At 35.7% G+C, this 15636-nt stretch overlaps 1 protein-coding gene across 2 annotated transcripts in view; it reads left to right on the forward strand.

The window, feature by feature from the left end:
* AGPS (alkylglycerone phosphate synthase) overlaps nucleotides 1–15636 on the forward strand; it is a 143915-nt gene that overhangs the window by 120923 nt on the left and 7356 nt on the right. The window contains exons 18-19 of one of the 2 annotated variants that reach the window (XM_030325400.2): nucleotides 1490–1589; nucleotides 4011–4068. In XM_030325400.2, coding sequence (XP_030181260.1) covers nucleotides 1490–1589; nucleotides 4011–4068 — 158 coding nt within the window. The remainder of the gene's footprint in view (nucleotides 1–1489; nucleotides 1590–4010; nucleotides 4069–15636) is intronic. The other variant, XM_030325401.1, reaches the window with a different exon arrangement.

A 15636-nucleotide genomic window follows, 5' to 3' on the forward strand; every position in this document is an offset into this window, starting at 1 on the left:
GTCTCTCCCTGTCTCAAAAATAAATAAAACGTTAAAACAATAAAAAAAAATAAAAGCCTGCTTATCTATTGAAAACAACTCTTTGGTATACATCCTGGATTTGTTGGAAGGTAGCAATGCTTTCTTAATATTGACTGCATTTTCTGTTTATTGATATTGATTCAAATATAAGTGATATATATTTTACTACTTGCTATAAATTTGTTTCATTCAGGTATCCTTTCAATTTATTTATATTTGGTTATTCCTAAATGATAGTGCCCTCATAGTTAGGATGGTTCTCCAGTTTTTCTTAAACTTTGTAAATCTGGTACTTAAAATGTAAACATTCAAGGGATCTTTTTTATGAGTGTGAATTAACACTAGAAGAAAAACACAGCTGGCAAATTGACAGTAGCATTGTTAAACAGTTCATTTCTTCTGTTCTGAGGCACCTAACATTTGGCCTAAAAGGCCATTAAAATTTTAGATTAGATTCTATTTGTATTGTTGTAGTAAAAAGAGTATTTCCTCTGTATTCTCTCCTTCTGTTAAATTAAATTCTTCGTAGGAACCTCTGTAAATTGCATTCACAGATTTGACTATGATTATTTTGGCACTCTTCTACATTTTTTCTCGAATGTTTATTTATTTATTTTGACAGAGAGAGCATGTGCACAAGCTGGGGAGGGACAGAGAAAGGGGGAGAGAGAATCCCAAACAGGCTCTGTGCTGACAGTGCAGAGCCCTACATGGGGCTTGATCTCATGAACTGTGAGATTATGACCTCGGCCAATATCAAAAGTCAGACACTTAACCGACTGAGCCACCCAGATGCCCCTGAGGCTCTCTTAAATGCTTCACCTAATTGCATTTGGAAAGCCCAAGTATATATCATATATATGATTTAATAATCTAATGTTCTTGATGTCTTTTGTAAACACACGTACAACATGCACACGTATGAGGCCCAGAGTGTAAAACCTTCAGAGACAGTACTTTAAAGCCATATTGCTGCATTTAATATGATCATTAAATTTGTTTCCAAAGTCCTTAGTAATTATTAGTGTGAAGTTGGAGAAGATGCTTTATTTATTTTACCCAGCCTGATCATTTTTGATATTTGAACATTTCTCTTATTTCTGAGTTTGAAGTTCTCATGCCTATTTCTGTTGACTCAACGAAGTTTAGAAGACTTAGAATGTCCCATCTAGTCTGTTTGGGGCTTCTTTAACTTTGCTATCTATTTCATTTAAAAAAAATCCTCTGAAGAGGTTGGTTGTTTCAGGCCAATTAGAGAAACATTTACATTGTTTTTAAAACTTTAAACTCTTTGGGTAATAATCCAGACTTACCTCAGAAAAGTTGTTAAAAACAGGAATTAAGAAGGTGGGTAGAGAATGAGATTATGGTTTAAGCAAATCAGATGATTTTGCCTTTAAAGTTCTAGATGTTAAATCTGATTTCACTTAACTTAAAGCCTTCTGGGGATTGTCTGTTTGTTTTTTAGGGTGACGCAGACTTATGATGCAGGTGCATGTATCTATTTCTACTTTGCCTTTAACTACAGGGGAATAAGTGACCCACTGACTGTGTTTGAACAAACCGAGGTAATTTTGCATACATGAATATATTCTTACATTCTTTTATTAATTTAAATAAACTTTCCTATCAATTTATGAATTTTAGTTCAACTCTGTTTAATCACTCCATGACTTACCTGGTTGATAGTCAATAGAAATTAGAAACATATTTGTTGCATTGAGTCGTATATTGACTTGTGAGTCTAAAATTAATATTATCTATAGATATTAGATTTAATATTCTAAAATTAATATTCTGTAACCTGTGATTCTTTGGTTGTTACTTACAATTTGTAAGACCGTGTTAAATAACAAAGGACTATAGGAATTCTTGATATCACTTTGGCAGTTCACCCATTTCCAGATGCTCGCTGCAGTTGAGGTCAACAGCCCTAATGTTCTTGGTCTGTGTTGCTGTAATATCCTCATTCTGGGTTTATAATTGTTTGATTGTTATAGCTATACATAGACTATAGAGGTTCATTTGCTACTAGTTTCGTTACATTCCTTAACTGGCCTTAAGATTCCAGTTTTTATAAAGCCTTCTGTTTGCTGGTATTTCTTGTAAGTATGCCTAAAGTTGAAGAGACAGACTGGACTGGAGAAACTGGGAGGAGACTGAGGTTTGTTAAAACCTCAGGTGTCCTAGTGTTTAAACTAGTGTTTAAAACCTAGTGTCTTAATGTTATTTCATGCCTGCCAAAGGCAGCACCATGTGGTGATTTCAATGGCACACTTTTAGACTCAAAGCACAGACAGGGTTTGGTTGGCTCCCTCCTATGCCTCATCCCCCCCCTTTTTTTACAGCTTTTTTGAGGTATATTTGCGATACAAGTAACTGCACATATTTAAAGTGTACAATTTAATGAGTTTTGCATATGTATACACCCAAATCAAATATCACTCCAATTGAAATAATGAACATATCTGTCACCCTCAAAAGTTGGAGTACTTACTTCCCCATCAGCTTAGCCTTTCAGTGTTTTGGTTGACCTCTGGCTACTCAAAGGGCTGTATTCAAAGGCCCTGTACTACTATAAGAGTGAGATTATTCCTTTTTCCCCAATCCAAACTGCCATTCTCTAAGTACTACTAATTTCAAGTAATTGTTGCTTTGTTTAAAATCATTTGTTTAGGGGCTCCTGGGTGGCGCAGTCGGTTAAGCGTCCGACTTCAGCCAGGTCACGATCTCGCGGTCCGTGAGTTCGAGCCCCGCGTCAGGCTCTGGGCTGATGGCTCAGAGCCTGGAGCCTGTTTCCAATTCTGTGTCTCCCTCTCTCTCTGCCCCTCCCCCGTTCATGCTCTGTCTCTCTCTGTCCCAAAAATAAATAAACGTTGAAAAAAAAATTTTAAAATCATTTGTTTAATTCAGTAATTTATTAAATTTAAAATAATGTTATTTAAAATAATTTGTTAGAAGGTACAACGCTGGCATATATTTGATTCATTTGAAAAACCCTAAATCCTAAGTGATGAATGTTCGTATAAGTTACTTTGCTGTGAGATGTGATCCATCTGTCCTGCCTGAGCCCTGTTACCCTGGTCTAACTCCTGTATACACACCTGAGTAATTGAGAGGTTCTAGGCACTCTAGATACTTCACCTCATGGCTGATATATACTTATGAACTGAATGTAATTCCACTTCTGTTCCCTTTTTTTTTTTCCACTCTGCACTTTAGTCATTCTCTGTTTTGCTCTAAGTGTTTATTTTTCTAACCTTAGTTGCTCTATAAGGAGCTTAGGACCTAACATGTTAGGAGGAGAAAATAAGGTTTGTTTGTTTTTTTACACTTAGATATCCATCGGTCTGACAAGTAACTTGTTCCAAGACATTGACCTAAGAAATGGTCTCCATAAGGGTTTTTATGGTTGATCTCTGATAGCTTTACAAGGAATTTTGGGTCCAATACCCACTTTATGATATTTAGGGAGTAATTTAAACATCTAAGCCTCATTTTCTTTGTCTGTGAAATAAGGATAATTGCAATTATTACACAAGGCTATAGTATAAAATAAATAAGTTACTACAGGTAAATTGCTTAGTACTTTTCTGCATATAAAATAAGCAGTCAGTACATGTTAGTTACTAACATTTGTTGGTGTAGAGAGGTGTTTACTTCAGAGTAAGACTTGACTATCTTCACAAAACTTACTATTAACGATTCTGTGCTGCTGAATCGATCATTTTATCTTCTTTTTCTTTTCTAGAATCTTGAGGTGACTGTTGTAGACATTGTGACCATTCACTAGAAAAAATGTATAAAACTAGGCTGCATATTTTAATTGCGTTTTAAATGTACTTAACCAAAGGAAGATAAAGGAAAATTAGAAATCCAGTTTGTAATTTAACCTAGGAAGGGCATGCCTCCTTGGGGGCTTGGTCTTAACCTTCACTTCAGAGTGAAACCTAAGTAGCAACTATTTGTTGTGTTGTTTTCAAATACAGGCAGCTGCTAGAGAAGAAATCCTTGCTAATGGAGGGAGCCTCTCACATCACCACGGAGGTATTCTTTTTGGGGGTAGAATTTCTACTGTACCTACTATTAAAAAATAATTGGTTTGATAAAATGTTGGGGAAAGCCATAGTACATAATTTGAAGGCACTTGATATTTCTTGAGAGTTTTTATGTCTGTTACTGAGGTAGCCCAAGTTGTGGTAGTAACCAACAGAAGAAATACTAAACATTACCATTTTTATTTTCAAGTATAAAACCTCTGTACTTTAATTTAGAAACGAAGTTAATTATTTGCCCTGCTTTAGATGTTAAAACAGAAATGAGTCAACATTTTAATTTTTGCATCATAGACCTTTCCTTTTTTTCTGTCTTGCATGTAAATCAGTTTGACTTTCTGGTGGTTTTTATACTCCCTGGTTGTAAGTTTCTAACATGTTGGCAGTATCAGGTAATAAAACAAATATAGGTCAGATCATGTTATGATAAGACTTCTAAAACTTATGTGCATTTTCAGGTTCTAGGCCTATTGGTCTTTATTTGTTGAAGACTCCAAGTTTGATGAAATGATATATTTTTAGAAATTATTGGCTTGAACTTGAATGTATCTAGGTTTGATTGCATATTAATTTATTAAGAAATTCTGCCTCATTTAAATAGAAATCTTTTACTTCTGTTGTATTTCGCATATTATTTTCTATGTGGTCAGAAATATAACTGCATAGAAACGAACTCTAAACTACCTGGTTTCCTCCATTGCCTAGAAAAAGAAACTAGGTAAGCCTAAATACAAAATATATTTCACGTGTGCTGGTAAAATGAAGATCCTTTCCCTTTGCCAGCTTGTCCTCTTCTAAACTGGTAAATATTGGTGGGCTCCAGGGCTTGGCGCTGAGCCAGTCTGTTCTTCTGTGTTCACTCCCTCAGTGATTACCTCATTCCCAGGATTTAAAACACCAAGTATATCCTGATGACTTTCAAATACCAGAAAGCATCACCACCACGACATTCTAGGTCAAATCACTATTTCTTCCTGCTGAGTCTTCTGCAATAGCATCTTAACTGGTCTGTCTGCTTTCGTTCTTGCTCCCCTCAGGCCATTTCTGTCACTGCTAGAGTAATCTTTTTTATAAAACTCAGTGTTTTCTCCTCACAAGGCAGAATAAAATCCAAACTCCTTATCAGGACCTTCAAGGATATACATGTGTCTATCCGTCTGTATCTCTTACTACTTTTTTACTCTAGCGGCATTGGCCGCCTTGCTATTCCTCAGACATACCAACCACCTTTCCTCTGTAAGGCCTTTGGTGTTTGTTCCCTCTTTTTCTGATGTTCGTTCTCTTGTCCCCCCACCCCGCCCCCCAGATATTTGTATGGCTCACTTTCGCCATGATTTAGTTCCCTGATAAAAATGTCACCTTCTTTGAGATGTCTTCCCTGTTCTCTTGTTTAGTTTCTGTGTTTCTCATTTGAATAAGTTCGATGAGGTTACTGACTTTATCTTATTTGTCACTGTGTTTCCCAGTCCCTAGAACAGTGACTGTCTCTTTCTATATAGGAAATGTTCAATGAATATGTTAAGTGAGTGGGTAAGGGCCCAGGTGTTCACAGAATTTGGGGCAGTTTTGCAAATTCTTAAGCAGCTCTGAGTCTTTCATATTGGAATGGCTGTAGTCTCATTACTAATTTAGCTTCAAACATTTAATAATCAGGCCTTGTTTGAATATAGGGTCATGTTTAATCGTGGAAAGGCTCAGTTTGTCCCATAATATTTCTGAGAAAGTATATTAGAGCCAGTTATTCAGTAGAAAAGTAGGGTAAAATAATGTGCATTTCTCTACAACTGCACAACAGCAGCCATTTTAGTGTTCTTTCATAGATGCATTATGTATGTAAGATCCCGTTCAGACTTTGTCTTAAAGCAAATAAAAGGTCAAGAGGCTTATACACAAAGGGGAAAGAACATAGGCTGTGGAATCATATCTGTATTTGACTCCTGTGTCTTCACTTAACTAGCTCTGTGACCTTAAGGAAATAACTTCTCTGAGCTGGTGTTCTCTTCTACAAAATAGGAATAATAGTGCCTACCTTGTATATTATTATAAAAATTAAATGTAATAGTGTACGTAGAGCATCTAAAGTGCCTTGCATGTTGTAGGTACTCAAACAAAACAAAACAAAACAAAACAAAACAAAAAACACAGTAGCTTAAAAAAAATAACAATAGACAACTCCAGGTGGAAACTCTGGCTTGTATTCTTAACCATTGAAGAAAAGGTTACTGTTTATATGAAAAAGATTCATACATTCAAGGGATATGATACAATTGTCTTAACACGTTTTCAACTGTAACCTGCAGTTGGTCTCGTTCTATAGGAAGTTCTATTATTATATATATGAAAGAGAAATAAATTTCCTTCACACTCTTGGCTACAAAATATACTATAGAAAAATGTCTATTTTCATAAATGCCTCTCTGCTTAAAGTTAATCATCTAATTTGTAAATGTCAAATACCCTGTGCTATTCAGTATAGTTTCATAAAGCAGAAACCTTTCTATATAAATTTGAAATAGAATGAGTTTAATTGTCCTGCTAAACTTAACTAATGATAGAGCTTTTGAGAGATCACTTCTTTTTATGTGAAGAAAAGATTTTCCTTGATTTGCATCCGGAACTGAAAACTCAAGTTGACCTCTTAGTGTCATCTTTATTTACTGACCTTCAGGCCAGTGTCATGACATTCTCAGTACCATTTTTGAGTTTGAGAGTAGAAGGGCTGGGGGTTGGGAGAATATTGATGCAATTTCTCTTAGAGGGTTTGGCCTGTAATTGTGATTAATAACAGTTGCTTTCACTATCTGGAAACAGACAGGCTGGTTTGTCTGCCTACAATCATGCTGTGATAAATGGAGCTATTTTAACTCTGGTTTTGTGTATCAAAGAAAACAGATGTAGTCTGGAACTGGAGGCTATAGGAAATATAAAGCCTGCTTAACTTAATCTTCGTAGTGCTTGTTTATGTAACTGACGAGCTGGTCAGTTTAAAGAGCAGAGTTTATATCAGCCACGTATTTAATTTCAATTTATGACTTTTTTAAGTTGTTCATTGGCTAAATTTATACCTAAGCCCTTGTCAGAAAGTAAAATTCTTTGATTGGATATAACCAGCCCTAGTTTAAATATTGGTGTCTTTGCCTAACCAAAATTATTTTTTATCGTTCAGAGAATAATTATAGGCTACCTCTCCAAACTTTTTTTGTAATATTAACAGAAATCCAGTAGTATCAGAAACTTTAAAAGTAAAAAGAGACTTCTCAAAAGAATGAGGAAAATATTGGCTTTGAAGCCATTTGTTAAAACCTGTAGTGTGAAATAAAAGATATATATTGGAAAAGAAGAAATAAAATTGTTGCTACTTATAGATGACATGATTGTCTATGTAGAAATCCCAAAGAATCTACAAAAAGAAAATTAGCAAGATTGCAGAGTTTAAGAGCACACACAAAAATCAGTCACATTTCTATTATTAAGAACAAACCTATAGAAACTGAAATTTAAAATACAATACCATTTCCAGTTGCTCCAAAGAAAATGAAATGAGCATATATCTAGCAAGGTGTGCACATACTTAGGCATAAATATAACAAAATATATACAGGATCTGCGCTCTGAAAATTATAGAATGCTGATGAAAAAAGTCAAAAAAGAGACCTGAATAAATGAAGAGATGGTACTGTGTTCATGGACTGATAAAAAACTAGACATAGTGAAGATGGTCATTTCTCTCCAGATTGATTTATTTATTTAATACAATTCCTATCAAAATGTCAGCAATAATGTTAGTAGGCATAGAAAAGATGATTCTAAAATTTATATGGTGAGGCAAAGGAACTTGATAGCCAAAATAATTATGAAAAAAAAAAAGGCTAAAGTCATAGGAATGTATCTACCTGATTTTAAGACATTATATAGCTCCAATAATCATTACTGTGCTATTGGAAGAGAGAGACATCAGTCAATGGAACAGCATAGAAAACCCCCACAAAGAAGTCCAACTGATTTTGACAACAATACAGAAGCAATCCAATGGAGGAAGTGTGTGTGTGTGTGTGTGTGTGTGTGTGTGTGTGTGTGTGTGTGTTTAACAAGCAGTGCTGGAGTAAACAGACATCCATAGGCTCAAAAAACCAAAAACAAACAAACAAAAAAATCCTTGACCTAAATCTCAAATCTTCTATCAAAATTAAAGTAGATAATGGGCTTAAATGTAAAACATAAAATAATTAAACTTTTAGAAGAAAACAGGAAAAAATCTTCAAGGTCTAGAGCTAGGCTAGGCAAAGAGTTCTTAGACTGGTCACCAAAAGTACAGCCCATTAAAGGAAAAATTGATAAGTTGGATCTCATCAAAATTAAAGACGTTTATTCTGTGAAGGATTCTGTTAAGTGGTGAAAAGGTAAACTACAGAGCTGTAGAAAATATGTGCAGGCCACATATCCAACAAAAGGCCGATATATAATATATATATAAAGAATTCTCAAAACTCAAAAGAGTAAGATGCAAAACAGTCCAATTAGAAAGTGGGCAAAAGATATGAAGAGTCATTTCACTGAAGAGGATATACAGATGGTAAATAATCACTTGAAAAGAGGTTCAACGTCATTAGCTATTAAGAAAATGCAAATTAAAACCACAAGGAAAATCACGACACATCTATCAGAAAACTAAAATTAAAAAATGACAATATCAAATGCTGATTGAGCATATGAAGAAACTAGATTAGTGATACATTACTGGTGGCAATGTAAAGTGGTACAGCCACTCTGTGGAGACTTTGGCAGTGTTTTATAAAATCAAACATGCAGCTACCATTCAACCCAACAATTGTACTCCCGTGTATACCAGAGAATTGAATACCAGAGAATTGAAAGCTTGTGTTCACACAAAAACCTGTGCATGAATAATCAGAGCAGCTTTACCTGTAATATCCCCAAACTGGAAACAGCCCAGATATCCTTCAACTAGTAAGTGGCTAAACAAACCGTGGTACATCTATACCATGGACAACTCCTCAGCAATAAGAAAGAACCAGCGATCAGTGCATGAAACAACTTGGATGACTCTTCAGGTAATTGTGATGAGTAAAAGAAAGCCAATCCCAAAAAAGCACATACAGTGTGATTCTATTTCTGTGACATTTTTGAAATGATTTACAGAATTACAGAAATAGAGAACACAATGTTTCCAGGAGTCCCTTGTGGAGAAGAGGTGACTGTAAAACAGGCAACACAGGAACCCTTGTGGTGATGGAATTGTTCTGTATTTGACTATGTCAATATCAGTGTCCTGGTTGTGATTTTGATCTTTTGATGCCTACCAGATGAGTATAGCCTTTCCAATATTGAATATCAGATTACCATATTATAGCAGAAAGTTTGTTTTGTCCTTTAAATTAATTTTTTTCCTTTGGTTTCTTCTTTGTGGCTGGCTTTTTCTCACGAAACGTATTAGTTGATTATATTTTTCCACTGAAGCAGTGTTGTAAATAGATTCCAAGACCAGACTGTAAAAGCCAATTTAACCCATAATTTAGCTTAACATTTAACTATTAAAGCTATATCCTCGGATAAACAGATTTGAAAACTGACAGAAAATCTGTTGTTAAAAATGTATTAATCCCTGCACCTTTCCACGTATGCAATTACAGTTGTCCATGTGCTATACTTGTAGTAGCCTCCAGCCTCAGGTGTGTCACTGGAGTAGAAGTGGCTTAGATACTAATACTTCTCTTTGGTTTTTTTGTTTTTTGTTTTTTATTTTTTAAGTATGAAATTTATTGTCAAATTGGTTTCCATACAACACCCAGTGCTCATCCCAAAAGGTGCCCTCCTCAACCCATCTCCCACCCCCCCATCAACCCTCAGTTTGTTCTCAGTTTTTAAGAGTCTCTTATGCTTTGGCTCTCTCCCTCTCTCTAACCTCTTTTTTTTTTTTCTTCCCCTTCCCCATAGACTTATGTTAAGTTTCTCAGGATCCATATAAGAGTGAAAACATATGGTATCTGTCTTTCTCTGTATGACTTACTTCACTTAACACTCTCCAGTTCCATCCACGCTGCTACAAAGGCCATATTTCATTCTTTCTCATTGCCACATGGTATTCCATTATGTATATAAACCACAATTTTTTTATCCATTCATCAGTTGATGGACATTTAGGCTCTTTCCATAATTTGGCTATTGTTGAGAGTACTGCTCTAAAATTGGGGTACAAGTGCCCCTATGCATCAGCACTCCTGCATCCCTTGGGTAAATTCCTAGCAGTGCTATTGCTGGGTCATAGGATAGATCTATTTTTAATTTTTTGAGGAACCTCCACAGTGTTTTCCAGAGCGGCTGCACCAGTTTGCATTCCCACCAACAGTGCAAGAGGGTTCCCATTTCTCCACATCCTCTCCAGCATCTATAGTCTCCTGATTTGTTCATTTTAGCCACTCTGACTGGCGTGAGGTGATATCTGAGTGTGGTTTTGATTTGTATTTCCCTGATAAGGAGTGATGTTGAGCATCTTGGACCTCTAAAGAGAACTTTTCTTCCCAGCAATTTTATGTCCAAGACTCTTTTCAATAAGATGTTTGTTTACTCTAAGAATGTCTGTACTACATTATTATATTGTTAGAGAATAATTAGTAAACAGATAATGCTAATTAGCAAACAGATAATGCTAATAGATATTTTCAGGTGTGAATCTATAAAAAGTGACTTTAGTTACAATTTATTTATTTCAAAATTTATTTTTAATGTTGTTCTGTGTTACCTAATACAAAAGCCACTAGGCTACCTGTGGCTATTTAAATTTAAGTCAGTTAAAATTAATTAAAATTAAAAATTTATTTTCTCACTTGCACTAGCCACATTTCAAGTGCTCATATCCTCATGCAGCTAGAGGCTACTGTGTTGAATAGTGCAGATAAAGAACATTTCTGTCATCATAGAGATTTATATTGGATAGTGCTGTGAAGCTTTGTTTCACATATATTTATGTGAACATATATATTCATATTCATATTTATATTCACCCATTGTCTAGAAAAATGGCCCAAAAAATGACCTATAAGTTTTTTTCAGTAGATACTAAATTCAAGTTTTTAGGAATTAACTTTTATTTTATTTGTTTTGAGAGAGAGAGCACATTTGCAAGCAAGCAGGGGAGGAGCAGAGAGAAAGGAAAAGAGAGAATCCCAAGCTTGACGTAGCAACATAGGGCTTGAGCTCACAAACCATGAGATCATGACCCAAGCCAAAAATCAAGAGTTGGACGCTCAACTGCCTGAGCCACCCAGGCTCCCAGGAGTTAACTTTTAAAATAAAGTAGCATTTGAAAAAAATAAAGTAGCATTTGTCATTAATGGAATGGTTGATGTTCTCAGATGTAACTCCTATCTACTCTACCACTTTCTCCAGAATTCCCCTCTTTGGTCAGTAGCCTCGATTTAGAGCAAGTTCACCTTGCAAATGGCAGTCAGCCATTTGCTGCTAATTTAGTTGGTTGTAGCAGTGAAGTGAAGGTATGTTGCCTTTATGGAAATTGTTTGGGCTTCTAAGAGATAGCCCTTTGGAAGCACATAGTCCAGGATTCCTTCATCTTAGCACTGTTGACATTTTGGGTCAGGTAATTCTTTGTTGTGGATGTTTACAGCATCCCTGGCTTCTTCTACCCATTAAATGCTGGTAACATCATCCCAGTTATAAACAACCAAAATCGTCTCTAGACATTACTAAATGTCCTCTGGAGGGCAAAATTGCCCCCATTGAGAACGACTGATATAGCCCAAAGAGTCCTAGAGATTTGAAGGAAAGAGTTTTAGGTTCTGTGCCATACCTTCTGTTTTAGCTACTGTAAAATAGCTCTGATTATATCCAACAGATAATGTCAGAATACAGGGAGTACAAGGCAAATAGAAGCAAAGGAAATTAAGGAAACCCACATTGCTTTTCCTAGATATTTGAATTTTGCTCCTTATCTAACATGACTTCTACATAACCATGGCTCAATATTTTTTAGTTCAACTAACATTTATTGAATTCTTACTGTGTGGCATACTGTCTTGAAATTGAAATGCAAGAATGAGTGAAACATGGCTCTAGGCTTCAGGGAGCATATGATATTGTCTATCCTTTTCTGTCCTTATCTATCGCATGTTATTTCACCTGTTTACTTGCTTTTTACTTTACTCTGTTGTATATGCAGTAATTGCCACTTGGGTTTAAATATCAAGGTGTCAAGCCATCTTTTGGGGCGTGTAGCAGAATTAGCACTTCATTGTGTTCTGATGACAGATCTCCTGTGATTGCCCTAGTAATTCAAATTTTTATTCTGTTTCATAATCATTAAAGACCTATTCAAGGATCTATAAGATCTTAGAGCTATTATGTGAACTGCACAGGTGAAATTTTAGCATGAAGAAAATTGACATTTTAAATTATTTAATAAGATAAAAATCCCATTAGATTTTAATTGTTTTGTTAAAGTCTGTTGTAGCCATGAATTTGTCATCTCAATATCAGAAATTTCATTTGTAGAAAATAAGTCAAATGACTTAGTAAAGAAATGGAAACATGACTTTAAGCATCCACAAAGCACTAAATTAAACTCTTAGGTAGGTATAGTCCCAACTCATATGCCTTTAAAGCCTGGATGTTAGCATTCCTGAGTTGGTGATCTGTTGGCCAACATTCAGCATGTACCCCTACCAGAACCAAACATACAAAAATGTGCTGTAGAGCACAAACACATGGACAGCTACATCCTCTTTTCAGCTTGAAACCTCCCTCTGAAGAAGCATCATTGCAGTCAGATCACCTCAAAGAGTGGAAACTACCCATGCTCTCTGTTCTTACCACTACCTAACAAGTATCATGGAGCCAGAACCTCATCTGGCAAGAGGTTGTTGGGTGTCCTTCCAACTTTAATTGGTTGGATCAATTAAATCTTGAAATACAAAGTTAATGCTCAGATCACTCATACAAGCAGCTAAGTCTAGATTGTCTTTTTAAAATCTGACCAATAGAGGTGCACCTATTGAGAAGGTGGCTCAGTTGGTTAAGCGTCCAACTTCGATTCCGGTCATGATCTCATGATTTGTGGATTCGACCCCTGCGTCAGGCTCTGTGCTGACAGCTCAGAGCCTGGAGCCTGCTTTGGATTCTGTGTCTCCCTCCCTCTCCCTCCCTCCCCTCCCCCCGAAATAAATAAACATTTAAACAAATTAAAAAAAATAAAATCTGACCGATAAAATAGTGCTAAAGTGATATCCAGGATACTCAAACTAGAACTTTCAAACTGTAGTTGTTATAATATTGGTTAGGTGCTTTTTGCTTTGGCTAAATTCTGCTTTTGAGCTCCAGCTTTGGTAATCAAAATATATAATCTGTTTCATAGTTTGTTTTTTAAATAAGCATATAATCTTTTCAACCTTATAATTAAATTCATAATTCAAATTCAAAGGTTTTTAATTTATCTAGCTAAAAAGAACTCTGGCTAGCAGACCCCAGATTTTTCCCTTTTAAAACAGGACTCTTTGGTAGCTTCTGCTAAGTTTTCAGTCCCTTAGACCACAAAGAGTAGCTCCAGATAATTCTTGGTGACTAGGTTGGCTACCATGTCCACATATCTCGCACCCAACACTCCCATCACTGCCCGTACACATCTGTTCATTCGTACCACAAAATGCATACATGTAACACACATGTGCACAACTATATTGTAGCTCCAGAGCTACAAAAAGTTAAGATAGGGATCTTGTATTCCACAATTCACAATTATTCTAAATATATGATGCCCAAAGTACTTAAGCCAGGTGTTCTTTCTTGAAGCCGTTAGCATCCAAAGGGGACTGTTGAACCTGTGATTTCAAAGACTATCCCTGAAGCATCCATTTCCTCTGTTCGAAAAGTAATTTTTTTTAATGTACTGTATGTTGTGGAGGAACACAAAATATTTGTCTAATATGTATATATATTGTTAGATATTAAATTGTAAAAAGGTGAATTCTACTTTTAATTTAAGCAGAGAAAGAACTTTTCCCCCTGTTTCTGTAATGTTCAGTATTTGGTCTATATTTTTTGTATCTCTAAAAATATATCTGACGCTCTTAAATATCTGGCTTACGTACTTTGGGCATCATATATTTAGAATAATTGTGAATTGTGGAATACAAGATCCCTGTCTTAACTTTTTGTAGCTCTGGAGCTACAATATAGTTGTACACACATGTGTGTTACACGTATCTAGATCAGTATAGTCAGCTAATGTCTAAATGCCTATAAGTGCAAATAAGGATTGTACAAAAGGCATTATTATTGTTATTTAGCTCTAGAATAAAGGTCTTCTACTTTGAAGTGGGATTCTCTCTTTGAGATTAGGGTCTTTGGTATTTTGTTGCTGTTGTTACAGTTTATTGATTCATCAGAGACAGCCACCAAAGGTTCTTTAGCATTTTATGAAGACTCTTTCTTTCTTCTTTCTTTCTTTCTTTCTTTCTTTCTTTCTTTCTTTCTTTCTTTCTTTCTTTCTTTCTTTCTCCCTTTCTCCCTTTCTCCCTTTCTTTCTTTCTTTCTCCCTTTCTTTCTTTCTTTCTTCTCTTTCTTTCTTTCTTTCTTTCTTTCTCTCTTTCTTTCTTTCTTTCTTTCTTTCTCCCTTTCTTTCTTTCTTTCTTTCAAGTTTATTTACCCACTTAGAGCACAAGTGAGGAGGGAGAGAGAGAAGGACAGACAGAATCCCAAGCAGACTCTGCACTATTAGTGCAGAGCTCAACATGGGGCTCAAACTCACAAACTATGAAATCATGACCTGAGCTGAGATCAAGAGATGCTTAACTGACTGAGCCACCCAGGCACCCTTGTGAAGACTATTTCTGATAATCATCTTAAAGGCTTAAAAGCCTCACTGAAGCATTTTTACTTAAATTGTGTTTTCTGTCTGCACTTCTGTAGTTGACTTAAATTGTCAAGCAAAACCGAAAAGATTCCTAGTTGCTTTATTACATAGGCCATGATTTCTGACCTCAGTTATCACTGATGGAAGCTCACAAACCTCTGCCATCAAGGGGTTAAATTCTTCCATTAAATATGTTTATGAGGGGCCACAGCCATGCTGCCTATACTGTCTTGTCTTTTTTTTTTTTTTTTTTTTTACTTTCTAGTTCACTAATCAAATGTATGTTAGATTGATTATTGTAAAAGTATAAACCATAGAAAATTTGACAAGATAGATGTGTAAATTATCCTTCTGACAGAACTAATGATGCACTCCAAGCACCTTCTGTTTTCCAGCGCTTGGTGAGCAACTTCATTAAATATGCAATGGCTGTTGGGTGGCTTCTCAGCCGATGGTTCAGTTCCTTGTGGAATTGCATTATTACTAGAGGTGTAAAACCAGGCAGACAAGCTAGCTGTTGGGCATCCTGCTGAGGTTCTAATGTGCTCCATCTTGTTGGAGCAGTTGTTTGCAGTCTTTTCAGGACAATTACATCCATAACAACAGGACACATTCAGTGAAACTATATTACAGATAACAGTGGAGACTAGCATTGACTGCTCTTCACCCCTGTCTCTT

This window comes from Lynx canadensis, chromosome C1 (assembly GCF_007474595.2).
Source record: "Lynx canadensis isolate LIC74 chromosome C1, mLynCan4.pri.v2, whole genome shotgun sequence".
NCBI lineage: Eukaryota > Metazoa > Chordata > Mammalia > Carnivora > Felidae > Lynx > Lynx canadensis.